The 16,438-nt window shown below is 42.3% G+C and overlaps 2 protein-coding genes and 1 long non-coding RNA gene across 8 annotated transcripts in view; 1 reads left to right on the top strand and 2 right to left on the bottom strand.

Moving 5' to 3' along the window:
- Positions 1-331: 331 nt before the first annotated feature.
- On the bottom strand, positions 332-1,217 carry LOC138127026 (uncharacterized). Of its 2 annotated transcripts, none has more exons than XR_011158065.1 (3): positions 807-1,217; positions 698-752; positions 332-618 (listed from the first exon to the last, which is right to left on the bottom strand). It is a non-coding gene; the product is annotated as an uncharacterized lncRNA (long non-coding RNA). The 2 variants fall into 2 exon arrangements; XR_011158064.1 differs by having other exon boundaries at positions 832-1,214.
- A 3,857-nt stretch (positions 1,218-5,074) lies between these two features.
- The window catches only part of LOC138127187 (uncharacterized), a 33,990-nt gene continuing 22,626 nt past the window's right edge, over positions 5,075-16,438 (top strand). Inside the window, exon 1 of one of the 3 annotated variants that reach the window (XM_069043070.1) lies at positions 5,075-5,478. Coding sequence is in view for 1 of the 3 variants with exons in the window: in XM_069043069.1 (XP_068899170.1) it covers positions 12,110-12,119 (10 nt within the window). In the remaining 2 variants the exon portion in view is untranslated. Of the gene's footprint in view, positions 5,521-11,853; positions 12,120-16,438 lie in introns of those variants that run through there. The other 2 variants (XM_069043072.1, XM_069043069.1) reach the window with 2 other exon arrangements.
- The window catches only part of Orc5 (origin recognition complex subunit 5), a 57,482-nt gene continuing 47,339 nt past the window's right edge, over positions 6,296-16,438 (bottom strand). For all 3 annotated transcript variants that reach the window (XM_069043089.1, XM_069043090.1, XM_069043091.1), the window contains one exon: positions 6,296-7,685. In XM_069043089.1, coding sequence (XP_068899190.1) covers positions 6,359-7,675 — 1,317 coding nt within the window. In that variant the 5' untranslated portion in view covers positions 7,676-7,685 and the 3' untranslated portion in view covers positions 6,296-6,358. The remainder of the gene's footprint in view (positions 7,686-16,438) is intronic.

Below are 16,438 nucleotides of genomic sequence, written 5' to 3'. Positions count from 1 at the left end.
GTTTTGCTTGTAAAAGAAAATAAAGCGTCTGGAAGACGGGATGGCTCGAAGATGGCGCTTTTATTGTTTCGGGCTGGTGTTCTGGAATCGTCGAGCGATGTAATCTGGGTATGCACGAAAAACTTTCCACTTTCCCACCACCTACTAATTTGAGACGGCGCGGTTTTATTTTTCTTTATTAAAAACGAGCGACGAACGCGACTGGGAATTAAAACTTTGCAAGAAAGACAAATGAAAAATACACTACACTAAAATGCAGACATTCTTACAGTTACTTGTTCAAAATTTACACCCAAAAAATTATTACGTGCAACCCCCTTTCTGGCTTACTAGAACGTGAAATTTTATTCTCTCGATTTACAAATATTTCTTGTCCCTACCGAGTACGAATTACTCTTCTAGTGTTTTTATTTTTAATTATTTTTAGTAACATTGATTATGACGCTATCGCCGTTTTTGTCCTTGTCAGGTAATCAACGTGATCCTGGGGCGTCTCATCAGAGTTGTTGGAGGGGTAAGATAAATGACCCTACCCTCTTTCAATCACAATCCAGACATGTACAATCTAATTTTGTTATACGAGTACATTAACTCGCTGTATTAGGGAGAATAAAAAATCTGTAATAAAATTATCACAGGCTGCCTTTCCTTTACTCCCACACTTCGAGAACATTACTGGTGCGAAAAAATTACTGACCTTTAGAGCTCCCACTCTGATGACGACCTCCACCCTCTGTCATTTTGTGAACCTACTGCAAAAGAAAAATCCAGTCAGAAAACCCTAACACTTCACACTGTGTAGTTACATCAAGCTAATGAAATGTTTTTTACCCTTTTACACCCCGATCCGGGGCAAGCTTCTCTCCAAAACTTCTTCATAATCCAACATTCACCAAACAATTACGTTTACGCGAATTTTCCAAAAAAACTTCGCACCGCGACTCAAGAATGTGAACTGGATGTTGATTTAAACACGAAACTTTAACACGGGGGTAGTTTATTTTAGAAAAAGACAATTTTTAAATTGCAATGACGCCGGGTGAAAAATTCAGACAAATTATGTCAATTGCAATTGTTTCGTGACGTCACATTCATAGAGTGCTGGATTCGCGATTGTGTCAGATGAGCAATTTATTAGCCGAATGAGAGTAGAATTTACACAATATATTATAATTAATTGTTAAATTAATTAGTTGTGCAAAAGTTAATTGTTCGGAAGTTGCTTTTTCGGCGTAATTAATATTTACAAAATTTGCGACCAGGCCACTGTTGGATTTATTTGTGACTGATCGTGTACTGCGATTACTGCAGAAGTGTCAGATTGTTTTGACATTAAATGAAATTTCAATTCATATTCAAATGTGGTTTTTTTAAATGCCACTGGCCCATTTGGACCGAATTTGAGAAAAAAAATGTTTCCAACAACATCTAAAGCGTATCCCCTTTAGTATTTTTGGGATTAAAAAAATTACGCAGCCATCAGAGCAGCTCTTTTAGTAGCTCAGCTTAGGGCTGCGAATTTGGCACCGTACGCCTTTTGTTATTAATTATATTTCTTGCGTCGTCTCACTTTAAGTTGGACCATTTAATCCCAAAGCTTTTAACTCTAAATGTCAATATTAGTAAGAGACACAAAGGCCGGGTTCTTAAAAGATTTTGTAATAGAACTGCCTTCCTGCGGGTCAACAATGTCAACAGGAGTAAAACGCAGATATACAAGCGATCAATCAGTGGAAAACTGAGCCCCTATTCGGTATTTGCATCGAATTACATATCCGAAAGCGACTTAAACTGCTCCATTTGCCCCCAATCCACCATGAAAGCTTGGTAAAATTGATACAACATAAATTTCCACAAAATTCAGACAAATAGAGTGTAAAAGTGGTCGATCACGAACTGTTCCAAGTTATTCCGCCGCCTCCGTGTACTTTTGCAAATCGAACAAGTGAAGTTATCAACTACTGTTGTGCAAAACAGAGAAACTTGTTCAAAAATAAGCTCGAGTGCCTATTCGACAAGGAGAACTACGAGTACAGCTGACATTATGAAGACAGACGAGTGGGCGTAAAACACGCAATTTATCCAGGTGTTCCGCGAGTGGAGGGTCGTACCCTTCAAGCCCATTTCGTGTCCAAAAACAAAAGTGTGGAACCGCTAAATATTAATTTGGAGGGACGATTAGGGGTTGAAAGTTGAGTCTCCATGCGGAATCAGTTCATTTGAAGTTTTTGTACGGCACAAAGCTCGTTGCCAACAATAGCGCAGCCCCATCCATCTTGGTATGTGTCCCACTCAGCAACCCACCGGTCGCTCCATCACCGCGGGTTGCATACACATGTCCGAATCCCAATTCGGGGGTGTTGTCCCGCCAGCTGGAGGGTGATGTTTGCCCCATCGATCCTTGCACCGAGGCCGCGGCCTAATGACATAATTCCTCCGTCGATACCGTCAGATTTGATTTACGAGCGGCAGTAACCCAGCATTAGCAGCTTATTAGAAGGGCTGTGATTTTTTAAGGCGATGTTTTTAATTTCTTGTTAAGCTTTATAAAAATTTATTTGGTTTTATTCATTATGTTAGTCGAAATGGGACTAAATAATATTCGGTTTTTTTTTTATTAAAAATTTTATTACTTACACTACGTCGTTATTACGTACTAGTTTGAGAAAATGTGTATTTTTTGGCTAAAATATCAATTTGTCCTCCACAGATTTTGCTTCGTGGTAGCACAACGAAGAGAATCCCCCGGGGGCTGTACGCTCGCCCCCACACCTGGCTCGTAACGTCCGGTCGGCGATAACCAATACTAAATCCGCACCGTAAAAGGTAGCTTTACAACCGCCGCATCATGGAGCTAAGTGAAATTTCTGCACCTGTCCGGATGGGGGCTGCAATCGCAGCCCCGACCTCCACGTCGCGAATTATGAAAGCGATCGGCTTAGCCTGAAAATGAATCGGGCCTTCAAATAAATATATATTTAGAGTAGGCGTAGGCGACATTCTAATTCTGTTAACAGTGTAAAGTAATTTTTGTAGGTAACCAATTATTCTCCGGAGTTACCCAGGTTACATAGTAAGCTTTTTCCCAATTTCATATTGTCATATTCCGCGGAGCGGGAGTAGGGAGAATGCACTATAAAAATTAAAAATATTTTCTAACCTAATTTTATTTCGTTAAAATGCTAAAATGTCAGACGTTTCTTGTGACATTTTCTACGCTGGAAAAATGTTGCAAACAATTGAATTTCCATAGGTTGCTCTAAATATAAATTTATTTGAAGGCCCGTTAGGTACGCCCCCGCTCGTATTCCCAAATGATTGTCCAACTCTTCATGAACGGAGATGTTCCAAGATGAAACTGTGAATTATAGTTTCAGGTTTCAACAGATTGATACTGTCTTAGCGTTTTATTCTTGTTGACACTGCTGACACGCCGGAAGACAGTTTTATTGCAAACTCTTTTTCTTTCAGGAATCATTCTTTGTTTTCCGTTACAGATTCAGTGGTGTTGGGAAGTATTGAATTGGAACAAACTTGTTTAGTGTCGCATTGCAAAGAATTAGTTTGTTCGGAATAGAGCACGAATCGTTAAAATTTAACTTAACGAGTGGAAAAGATGGCAAACAGGTGGGAATTAATCTTATCGTGGGGCCACAATATTAGGTGTTTGAAACGAAACAAAGCGAAAAACAGATTTGAGGGCGACGAAAAAGTGTGGCATTGGTAGAATACTCAAAAAAGGAAAGACAAAACCAGTTAAAAAGCATTTTTGTCATTTTCAGATTACAACCGTCTTGACGTACGCTAATCATAGTACACGATCTGTCATTGTACTTACATAATTTTTCAAATAAATTTGCTTTCGCTGACTCTTAAACAGACACCTGTGTTACAAAAACTCTTTCCAAAATCTTCCTTTGTGTTGCTTTTATCTATGTTACCATTGAGTTGCATGGGAAGTCTTGAATTGAATTTCATATTTACCGAAATTAATCTACCACAAACTTGGTAGTTCAACTTCAACATCGATGAATTTTATAGGAAGAAAGATTTAGGTTGCTTCTCAAGACAAGAATAATGAAGCAAGTAAGACTTTCTCTCATCCGAAAACAATATTGACATTTAAGTTAATTATAGTACTCGATCAGTCGCATAAATAAATCCAGAAGTGATTACAAATTTCACGTCCGTCATATAAATGTCGATTTCACCGGAGAAGTTACTTCTAAATCATTAATTCGACATTAATTTTAACACACTTTGCAAATGCGACGGCCATTACGGCCAATAAAATTTGACAGATCATTAGGTATCTCATGCAATCGGGAATCCAGCCATTGCCATCTAGATTTCTAGAACACCAGGGACCAGGCGTTAATCCAGACAGCGTGTGACGTCACGAGGAAGGCCAAAGGCCAAACGTCAAAATTTATTTACATTTTCAGAAAGTATCAAATACCTACGGTGTTTTAATCATTCTTATGGAAGATTGAAAATTGTAAGATAAGCAAAAGTTTGGTGGCAAGTGTGGGTATAATAATTTCAGTTGATACCAGGGTATTTACTGTTCATCGAACGTCGCAAAAGACGTTGAAACCTGGGCAGTATTTTTATACCTTATCAACATTTTCGTGATTGTAAGTCGAAAAAATATTTGCTACACATATAATTAAGATGTAAGAAGCATTTGCTGTGATTTGGTGTTATTTAAATGATTCACAAAGTAAAAATTACGCAAAAACAATAAATACACCAACTTAACCTCACTTGTAAATAATAATTTTCGCGTCAATAATGGCATTTCACTCCACGAGGCAGTAATTGTAAAGCGTAAACACATCGCTCTACTAAAAAAAAGAGTGTTAACCAAAACTAACTAAGAACTAAGAACTAAACCACACTAAGAAAAAGACTGCTAACAAAAATTTTTACGGTTTTTATTAAATACTGGAGGTTTAGTTCGTTTTTCGATGAAACCTTTACTGTGACGTCACGATCAAAAACAATTGCTGCCTTAAGGTTTTGTGTTCTAAATGGCAATGATCCAGCACTCGCCGAGTCACGAAACAATTGGAATTGACATATTATGTCCGAATTTTTCGCGAGCGTCATTCCGTTTTAAAAATCGCATTTTTTCGAAACAAAGCCTCCCTTCCTCTACGGCGGTGGTGTCGTTAAATCAATGTCGAGTTCACATTTTGCGGGTGCCGTGTAATTTTTTGTGTAGAACTGACGAGTGTAATTTTTCGAGAATTCTCCTTGTCCGTTTCGGTGGATTTTAATCATGTGAAACGTAAAAGTGGCCGAGTGATGAATTGTGATGAAAGTTTGGAGGCAAATTGGAGGCGGATTGCGGTGGCGAAGCTAAAAAAGCGTTAATTTAGTCCAATTATGTGCGAGTCTCAAGATTTTTCTTCTGCAGTGGGTCCAATAAATTAGAGGGAGGGGGATGTCATCTCTATGAGGAAGCCTCTAGAGGTGGGTGGTTTTTAATCCTCGTAGTACGCGAAATCAATAGCGGTAAGGGAAGATGCTAATTATGTAAGTGCTTTAGGCTAGAAGATGTCAGATGTCAGCTCCGGGGCACCATCTATAATTTTTTTGTGGCTGCCTATCATAAATTCACTCCACAGCGTAACTAAAGACGCGCTTTAAATTAAATTTAGAATTAACAATTGCGCAGGCAAATAATCTGTCACTTTTACAATTTCTTATCTTAGGAGACGTAGCATCTGCAGACGTTATAACATCCAACTTTGTCGACCTAAAGCCTGAAATTTATTGCCCCGGTCTTGGAGTACGCACTTGATTGATATATTTCTCTTATTTTATATTTCTTTGTGATTCAGCATCTCTAACGTGCACCCCTTGCGGAGCTGGAGCTTCTGGTCTAGTAGATAGATGATACTAGTGTTATCAGTGTCAATATTGACGCGATCGGCTGGCAGTGAGCTCGTCCGGGAGATAATTCAGCCAATTTAACTTCGCATCGGATGATGGAAGATAGTTGTCGCAAACGGAAAGAAGCGGAGCGTCTCCGGGGACGGGAGTGGAGGCGATGTTTATGCTCGGGGACGAGTTAATTGAGGAAATTTCCCGTGTTGAAGATGCTATTTCGGTACGAGCCCAAATAAACACGGACTCGAGACTCCGTACGTCGCTTAATAAACGCATCTGAGATCCAGGTGAAAATCAAACCGCAAACAATCCGCCCCTCGGAGGTCGATAAAAACCGACTCGGGGGGGTCGCTTCTCTTCCTGCTTTATGGAATGCGCCAGTTGTAAAAGTGCAATCGAAAGAAATGACCCAGCATTTATTAGATTGGACCCGAAGACTCGAACAAGCAATTTTATTGGTTTACATGTGACTAAAATCGCTCAGGTACTTCCTGATGTTGAACCCCACCATCTTGCACACCCTCTGGATGAAGTCGAAGTTGACGTTGCACTTGTACTTGGCCCCGTCCAAGCTCGAACTGTCGGACAGACTCGACAGCAACTGCAACTCCACCAGACTTGACAGCTGGACGAGGAGGTTGTTGTTGAAGCCGACCTTGTCGTCGGCCACTATCGAGTAAAAAATGGCGAGCAGTCTGTCAAAAGTGAAAGGTTTGGGTCCCAGGAGGGTGTTCAGTTGTTCGGCGACTTTATTCTTCTTCTTGACGTCCCTCATCGTTTTATTTTTCTTGCCGTGATATTTCATGAAAAGTCTTTTATCGTCTTTGGCCGGGTTGTAGCTGGCCAAGTAGGCGGCGATCAGCAGGTATTTGGCGTAGAAGGGTAATTCGAGATTCTCGCCGAGATTGTCTCTGGTGAATGCGAGTTGTCCGTGGTTGGTGGAGATTCTGAGGTAGAGGCACTGGAGGGCTTGCTTGAGGCTCGGGGCGATCTTCCGCCACAGCGCCATCGAATCTTCCGCGGTGTTTTCTTTGTTGATGATGGGCCGACAGTAGTCGGGGAAGTTCGCGCGGGCGATGTAACGAAGTTCCGATAAGTCTCTGCAGTTGCGATAAAAAATCGAGAGGAAAACGTTCAAGTAATTTCGATAAAAGTCCAAATCAAACCGGAACGATCCATCTGTGTTGTTCATTATCAGCGAACGTGCGTAATCGACGTCGAGCGAGAGTATCTCCAATAATTCCTCCTTGTTGTATTGGGGGAAGGCGATTTGAATCGGCTCGACTAGGCTGTTCGAGGCGAAGAACTTCTGGAGGATGATTTGCGAGAGGAAGACCACGCTTAAGGGAATCCCTCCGGTGAGCTCCCTCAGCTTGAGAAATCCGGGGAACAAGTTGAAATCCATAGTCCGGAGCTTCTCGGCTTTGTCGATAATTAGCACCGATCCTGCGATTTCGGTCCGATTCCTCTGCAAATTATCGACGAAATCCATCATGTTGTCGCATTTGGCATCCTCGAGGCCGCAGAGCTTGTTCAAGATCGCTTCGAAGAGAATCCTGGCGGTGTAGCATTCGACCAGGTTGATAACGGCGTGCCTAACCCCCAACTCCCCCAGCACGGTTTTCACCACTGCGGACTTGCCGACGCTCGGACCCCCGCTAATGTAGACGCTATCAGGAAAGGGCTCCCCTTTGTGTCCGAAGAGATTATGAAGTTGGCCGATCTGGGAGGAGCGACAAGGCAGGGCAGCCTCCAGCCTAGATAATGTAGACGTCATCGCAATTAACCTGGAACAAGGAGAACAAACAGGATGAATGGCCCGTCCGGGAAAGAATGGGGGAGCTATCAAAAAGACAATATGATGAAATATAATTTCGCAAGAAAAACCCGACCCCGGTCGAATCCTCGGGGACGGCGAGAACGAAATTGGAAGGGTCGGAGCGCGACGCCGCCCAAAAATAGGACAATTAATTTTGGTGGCGGCGGAGGTGGACACGTGGCCGGGGCCGATTTTATAAATCCGTGTCAATATCCGGACCGCAAAACAAATCCCATTCCGGACCGTTAGAGCCAAGTACCCCCAGGACGACGGGGGCGGCGGATCGATACTAAACACACGAATGCAATATCCGCATCAAATTACTAATCCGACCGAGGAAAAAGTGTATCGCGGCCGGACCACCCAACAAAGGCTCACGTCGCCATCAATTCCGCCCGATGGGAGAGCGTGCCGCGAATACCATCCACTTTATATCGACTTTCTTCGATTATCTCTTGATTTACGCTGCTCGAGACGGAAACGGGGCGGGCGAACTTTAAACCGACCCGCGAAAGAAACAACATCTGTTTCGCGCGTGACACGCGAAACACGGTCGCGGATTAAACCGGACGATTAATTCGCCGTTGAGCACAAAATATTAACAAATTATCTTGTATTGTTGTAAAATGACAGCAGAACGAACTCGTTGTTCACTTTTTTATCGTGTTCGCGTGCTGTCACGATCACGAATCTTTAATTGGTAAGCCTTGGTAAAATATCATAATTTAAAACGTGAACAACGTGAAAAGCGTGAAAACGCCGTTTCATTTTGAAATCTGTCCCTAATTAGAGTTCTAAGACTAAAATATGGGGGGAATAGTCGAGCATAATCCATATTCGGGTACCTGAAGTGAGTCTAATAAGGATTTGAGTTAATTACGACGGTACTAAAGAATTCATTCGAGAATTTGTTACATTTTCCACATCTCCTCGAGACAATGCCGTTAACAAACAAAGTAAATGCACTGTAAAATTCAGCAGTTTTTCACGAGTCAATTTAGAATAACTTTGCCTCACAATTTCCGATTTCCATAAAAACTGCAATACAGCGAAATTTCTACCGAAAATCGCTGCCATTACAGAAATGGAAAAACTGGAATACTAACAATCTCTGATATACTTCTTGGTTATTTACTTCTTGAGATGATAAATGTCGGGTCGTTTTTATTGGTCAAAGATAGTTGGATGCCATCTAAAATCTATGATTTACCGCTTTAATTGTAACCGCTTCCATATATTTTTATCTCGGCTATTCTTCGTTAAAAGTTCCGATTGATGAATCTTGAAAGTGACGGATGCGATCGAACATGTTTAAATTAAAAGTTTCCATGTTTTTTGTGTCCGGTTAGATGGATGAGATTTAAAAAAAAAATAATTTTATTAACTGTATGAACTGTTCTTTGATTAGCTAGAATAGTTATTTAAGATATGTGTAAAAAGTTATCTTTTATTGCACGAACGGGTTTAAAATACGACCGAGGTACGAGGGTATTTTAAAGGATGTGAGTGCAACAATAGTTATTTATTTTTTGTTCGACACTGTCAGAATTTGAGAATGTTCTCCTGTGTGAACGGATTTTGATAAATGTCACAACTTATCAACGAAATGTCAAGCTAGTTTTAAAGGTTTTAAGCGATTTGAAGCCTTTAAGAGGCTCGTCGAACAAAAAAACGTTGTATTCAACTCGTTCGTGTGTAAATTGGGCCTTTTTTGGCACTCGTGAGCCTTTAAAACGTTCGTTTCACTCGCGTTTTAAAATGGCCCACTCGTGCCAAAAAAGGCCCAATTTACGCACGAACTCATTAAATAAACTACTATTGTATATCAAGGGCGCCAAGTCATTCTTTAACGTACCGAGAGGAAAATTGTCGCCGAGGCCCCTTCCGGCCAAGGCAGGACAATCTCGAGGATGTTAACAGCCAAGAAGTGAAGCGTGCACTAAATTTCCACATGCTAAAAAAAATAAAAATTTGCTGCGCTTAGAAATAACCATAGCAAAGTTATCGATGTCTCTATCATATACAGGATGTCTCAGCTAAGACTTTCGAGCCTAATATCTCGGTTATTTGCCAACGGATTTTTATGAAATTTAAAATGCAGATATTTTAGACCGTGAAGGTTCAATTAGTAATAATAAAATTACCTCAAGTTAAAAAATGTAATTTTAACACGTTTCCTTTATCGAAAATTATGCGCAATTATTATTAGATTGTTAAACATTAAAAAATAGGGGTCTACACAAACAATTAGGTAAATCACTTGTCTGATTCAACGAAAAGATTAGATTTTGTCGTTAAAAATTTAATGTAAAATTTGAAGGTATTTGAGCAGTTACCTTTTGAAACAATTGATGATTAATTGCCAAGCAACATTTTGTACACCCTTTAAAGTCTGTCAAAATTGGGCGCGCTTTATTAGAAACGTCAAATTGTGAAAATGTATTGAAAATACTCTAAAAATAGACTACAGCGGCAGAAATTTCAATATTGTTGAAAAAGAAAAAAAATTTGCCTATGGAGAGTGTCGTAAGAAATTCAATGACACAGTTCGTTTTCTCGTGGAACACTATCCAAATGTAGGCTTTACAAAATGTAAGGTTAAGAGTGTCGTCAATTTATTTGAAGACACAGGAAGCGTACGTGGACTAAATTACCTTGCTAAAGTATGCCGATCGTGTTTTAGTCCTTTATGGAAGAATTAAAGCATCCAGTATAATAAATTACGTCCAAATGTTGTCTTTAACTTTGTAAGTGTTTGTAAGGTTAGAAAGATAAACGTCAAATATGTCACCTGCGCTTCTGCGAAAAGGGATGACCAAAATTCTGCAAAATTGCGCGTTTGTTTCATACGCGTCTACGTTTTTGCATTTGCAACCACGTTTAATACAGTTTTTTGCTTTTTTCTTGCAAACCAGACGTCTTTCAAGGACGAGTTTTTCCCTACAACATTTTTTATTGACGATAAATTTTTTATGTAAATCGTAATTGATTCGACATTTTAAAAAGGCATGTAAAAAGTACGTTTTTAAGACTTGGGTGATTGCATTAATGGAATTTTATTCTTCACCGTCTAAAATATCTGCATTTTAAATTTCACAAAAATCCGCTGGAAAATAACTGAGTTATTTATAGGCTCGAAAGTCTTAGCTGAGACACCCTGTAGTGAATTAGAATGTAAAAACAGTGTTTTGGAGATGTCACTCTCAAAATTTTCATAAAAAATTATATTGCTCTCTGCACTATAAACTAAAAATCAGATACAATCCAAAATCTATGTTTTATGGTTCCGTAAAAGTAAATCCTGCACGTTACTACCGTTGGTCTTGATCGTAAAAACTGCCAATTTATGATTTTCCAAGATGGTAGAGTAACTGGTGTTTTGTAGATTAACTTATGATAAATTTAAGAAAAGTGCACGTAAATCTCTACTTTTGTTGTTGGCTGTAAAATGAGTCAACCATCAAAAATGGTGAATGCGCCAACTAATATTTTTTGAAGAAACTATCGGTGTCTTTGTTAGTTGACTTTTGAAATATCTAATTTGTTGGAAGTTTTTTACTTGTTTAATATTTTCAAAGGGTGATGGAAAGAGAAAGCAAATTTTGTGTGGCGTCAAAGCTGTCTTGTCGAAGGCGAGTTTTACATCTAAAGATCCATCTGAAGATTTCAATCACCAGACTGTCACCCTCTAAAAGACGAATCAAACCATTTTCTTTCTGAACTCGAACTCGATCTATTAAAACATCAGGTCTACCACTTGACATTTCGCATCCCCCAAAACTGCACCCAACTAGTTCCGAAAAGTATTCTAACTCCACTCGCCGGTTTACATTTCGGATTCCAACTCGGTGCATGACGCCCGCCCCCAAAGCCGACTTTTGTGTAACTTGTGCCAAATTGAAAGCACTTGAAACAGCTCCGGGAAGTTGGCGGCGACGTCCCGAAACGTGCGACCACCCCCGTTCCCGTCCGGACGGGACACCGCCGCCGAAAATCGCTAATTAGCGCGGAGGTGTGTGCCGTTAATGTCCGATTGCGGGGCGATGCAAAAAAAAATTGTGTGCGGGATCGGGGCGCCAGTGACAGTCGGTGGAGCTTGCGTACTGCGCCCTATCGATTTGCGCCCCGCTCGCAGACTCCTGGTGGAAGCGGTTGTGACCTCGAGCCTCCTGCAGTCGAGATTCGTGCTCGCCAAGACGATCATCTGCCGCCGCGATTTGTGTTCGAACAGCACCACTGCCTTGGCACGTTACGCCGCCGTTCGCACGTCCACCACCGACCAAAGGGACGCTCTCACCATCTTGCACACGCACACCACCGTCGGCGCGACGCGATGTGATTGGTTCCTCGACAAAACCGCAAGAAATGACATTACGGCGCGATTGAGTGACGATGGAAAGGGGTGAGCGCTCAATTTTACTACTACCGACGAAATCGACATCCCTCGCCGGAGGGCTGCCCCACCGCATCTGACGCGAACACGCCACACACGCCACACTTCTTTCATTTAGCCGGAGTTCGCGATCCACTCGATAGATTGACGACTGGAATGGTGATATAAAAACGTCAATGTCAGCTTTCAATTCTTCAAAACTGGAGGCGCTATCCCATGATGCTGGATGCTTCTTCGACATAATAAAGAATTATAGACTCGAGGGGAGGCGGTTTTATGGGGTCGTAAAAAATCGTCTAGTCAGAGATCCATTGTGGGTCGATCGAAAGCCCCAATGTATTAGGTTGAGTGCGTTCAAACATTAGCAACAGGACTGATTCGATAAAAATCGACACAGTTAATTAGTCGACCGGCTAATTTTCACCAAAATTGCGATTTCGCCCTCCCGAAATGCGGAGATGTTCCCAATTTCTGTTATCTTTTGCTCCTCTCTGGACCGTTCGGACCGTTTTAGAAAATTAGTTCGCCCCCGCTCTCTCCCTCCTCCAGAAATTTCTGTTTTCGTAAGGTCTGCCAAAAATTTTTGGACAAGAACAACGCACCGACCGACCGACAGAATATTCATGACCGGTACTCTTTTTTAATTAAATTCACCAACTCGACTCGCTAATTTTATCAAATTAACAGGCTACGCTCTTTGAATGGGAACCGATGGCAAGATGTGACTACTTTCGCGACATCCACGCTAATTAATTCATTCGAAAATTAACGGCGACCAATTTTGCAATTCGCAGCGATCACGGCTGCCGCTACATCAAAGTGTTTAAATTAAATAATCGTAATTAATTCACCTCGTCGAATGTGGCGCTCAACTAAAAATCAAAACGCAAAATGGCCGTCGACGATAAAATAAACTTCTCGCCTCAAGACAGAAAGACGACGATGAAATTTCTTGCGACGTTTAATTTTCTTATGATATTAATATCTCGGTTTTTACCTCCTAAATCTTTATTTAAGCCAGACCTCGCTTCAGGTTTCCGCAAAAGTAAAAAAAGCTGATCTTTTTACGACCTCCACGCGATTCCTTTGCCAAATTCAACCCTTCAGAGGACGGCGCTCTTGGCTCTATACTTCATAATGCGATCAAGTATGAAATTTGATTTCGCATAAAATGAGAAATTTGATTATTCGTAATGTGCTTTCTCAAACGTTCGATTTGGCCAATAAGACAAAAGATATTTTTTCGAAATGTCGTTATAAATACGACAATGGGATCTGCGAAAGGTCCGATCTCTTCATTCGATTAGGCAAAGTGTTGTCGCATTTTGCGAAATTGAAAAAAGGGTCGCCTTTTGTCGCACGCCCTTCATGATTATTCTCATCTAGTCTGGACAGTAAAAAATAGATGTGGCAGAGGATGGTTTGTATGACCGGAATAAATTTTTTTGGCCGCCGCTCAACCAACCCCGATTCCTACAGTTTTTCACCAAAGCGAAATAATCTAGTTGATGACGAAAACATGCGTTTCGGGTTATACCCGGGGCTGTTATCTCAGCGGAACAACGCCGTTTTACAATTTTATGAACTATGAGAACAATGAAAGAGAAATATTAAATATTTCCCTTGTTCGCATCTACATGCTACACGTCAAAATAGCTTTAGAATGATGGACACCGGCGGTATATTACCGTTGTTCGTTCTAGTGCTAGAAACGCCGTTGTAAAACGTTGTCGGAATTCATTTCACATATCAACTTCGGTCTCTCCAACTGACGGGCACGATTCGCCTATTACTGTTTTCTCAATTTCGTTGTAGACCGTAAAATTATATTGCATTTTATGCGTGATCAACGGTCACAATGGTCAGGAAGCGGCGCGTGCCATTTGCCGTACATAGCAAATATTACCTGCTATTGGTAAACTACGATTTATAAGCTCCGCAAGATTTTTAACTTAAAGTACCATAAAAGTTTACGACCTACAACAAAATTGCGAAAACAGTACTTGAATGAGTGAAACCTGCTAAACGGTCGGACCTCGAACGGGAAAGATGCAAAAAAGCAAGAAAATATATCTGCGTTTCTAATTTGCCGTGAAAAACCGATCGATGCGTGCCATCCCTTTTTTCTGTACAATTTGTGCATTATTTAAGCGAGAGTGAAGCAACGCTGACATTTCGCTGATTTTTTTCACCGGGACCGATTTGTAATTTTTATTTGTACATCTGGCCGGCGGGTAGCGCCGCCCCCGCCACCCGTTCACACAAACATTAACAATGTAACGCAACGAAAAGTTTTCCGGTGAAATATTCAAACGTCCGCCGAAATACAACAAGTTTTTATCGTCCAATTGGGGTTTCTCGCGTGTTGATTTAAAAATGCAACAATTCCGCGTCCGCGCTCCCGGTTTCTACGGCACTGTTCGTCATCTTCAGCGAAATTTATTACGTCGAAGAACAAATAACACGAGACGTTACATTTTCTAGAGCGCTTTCAAAGTATCCCCATTTGTTACGACACTTTTGCCACCGGATCCGGCGGTTCGTTTCCGACGCCGTCCCACTTGGCGGCGCCATTTTTCGTGCCCGTCCGCAATTAAAAGCGGGGGCCCCGCGAGGCCGGTGCGCTCTTTTAATCCGATTCGATTAGGCAAACGGCGGGTCGTGAACAGGTTAAACAACGGCGATTTCCAGCCGCCCCCGCAATTACTAAATAAATCATGCAGAGGGTGATTACGGCTAATGGATGCTTAATTAGAACGTCCCCGGCGGCACGTTCCTGGGGTTGGAACCGCGACGACTGGATTTGTTCCGGGGGCGCAACAAGATGACCGGCGGCTGGCGCCGCGCCAACCCCCTCGCACTTTGCGGGCCGTAAACACGGCTCAAGGTCGAGGGGATATCGACGAGAAAAAATGAAAATTTTTGAGACGGGGTCGGGCCTGGACCGCCGCCAAATCGTGCGTTAGTTAACAAGAATTCGTACGCAATTTGGAGCAAGAGGGCCGCCCCCGGAGCGGGGCCTCGTTGTTATTCAGCGGCCGGACCCTTCCGGTGGAATTCTCCGCCGTAACGTGCGACCGGGATTTGGCGCAACAGAAAAATACCACGTCCCGGGGGCGGTGCGACACAAACTACCAATTATCCTGGAGAGCTGCAGATATCGTCGAAAGCGATCAATTAAAATGATCCGGCGTTAATAAAGCTCCGAAAGTTCTGGCAATTACCGCCGAAAATAGAATAAAAGAAACCGCCGCGGAGTTCATCCCGGAGTTGCAACGAAGTCTCCGGGACATGTTTAAGCAATCGAAGTTTTAACCGCAACCCTCGAGGAACGGGTCGGGGGTGGCGTCTGCGACTTGACGAAAACAAGCGGTGACGTAATCGATAGCGGGGCCCAGGTTGTTGGCGTCATAATACCCCGATTATTTTGTCCATCAGATAATTACGGCTTCAATTATCCTGACAATGATGGGGACAGAAGCACCCCTCGACGAATCACATCTGACGCACGGGTCTACCGCTCGAATTATTCCGTCTTGGTGTCGTCGAAATCGCTGTCGACGTTCCCCCAGATGGGGCGCCAAAAAACCCTAACGAAGTGGGGTGGCCGTAAAACAATTACTTTATACACATGCGAGATCGACACGTGTCGAGTCACGGGATTTCTCCCTAATGACGGGGTTGAACTTCGACCTTTTTAACGTCGGAGAAAAAGCGCCCTTTCAAGAAAGCTCGCTCGGCTCGAGGGCAAACGTTGCGAGCACCTGGGTATCGGCGCATCTTCGGTTATTAATTACCGAAACGTCCGAAGTTTCGGCAGACCGATCGGAGGGGGTTTCACGCAATCGGAGAAGCTTCCCACACGAAAAATTAAATTTTAATCTCCTCCGGTGTGGGCGTGATGAACGTAGGAATCCCTTGATCCGCCGATTACGCGGCGCGCTACAAATCGCCGCTAATTACGCGGGTCAAACGGCGCTTTTCCAATTGTATTTTTATCGAAAATTGACGCGAGACCAGTGGGAAAAAAGTAAATTGGAAAATTCAATTCTCTGGATATTTTATGCTCGGTACAAATCAGAAACAGATGCGCCGTCCGCGGCGAGAAAAAAAATGCGTCGACGATGTCTTGCCGACTCGTACTTGCGGCAGTCGCATTATCGTTTTTATTTTGTGGAAGCGGAGACGAGAAAAAGAAGGAACGAGACGAGTCGCCGCCGCCACCCACACTTTGATCCCTCGCGCCGGACCAGATCTGCCGGAATTCCGACGAACTGGTGAAAACTGCTTCGACAATATTTAAAATACATTAAACCGCGACCCCACGT

Source organism: Tenebrio molitor, chromosome 3 (genome assembly GCF_963966145.1).
Source record: "Tenebrio molitor chromosome 3, icTenMoli1.1, whole genome shotgun sequence".
Taxonomy (NCBI): domain Eukaryota; kingdom Metazoa; phylum Arthropoda; class Insecta; order Coleoptera; family Tenebrionidae; genus Tenebrio; species Tenebrio molitor.
The sequence above is the reverse complement of the archived record's forward strand: the minus strand, read 5'-3'. Positions and strand labels throughout refer to the sequence as shown.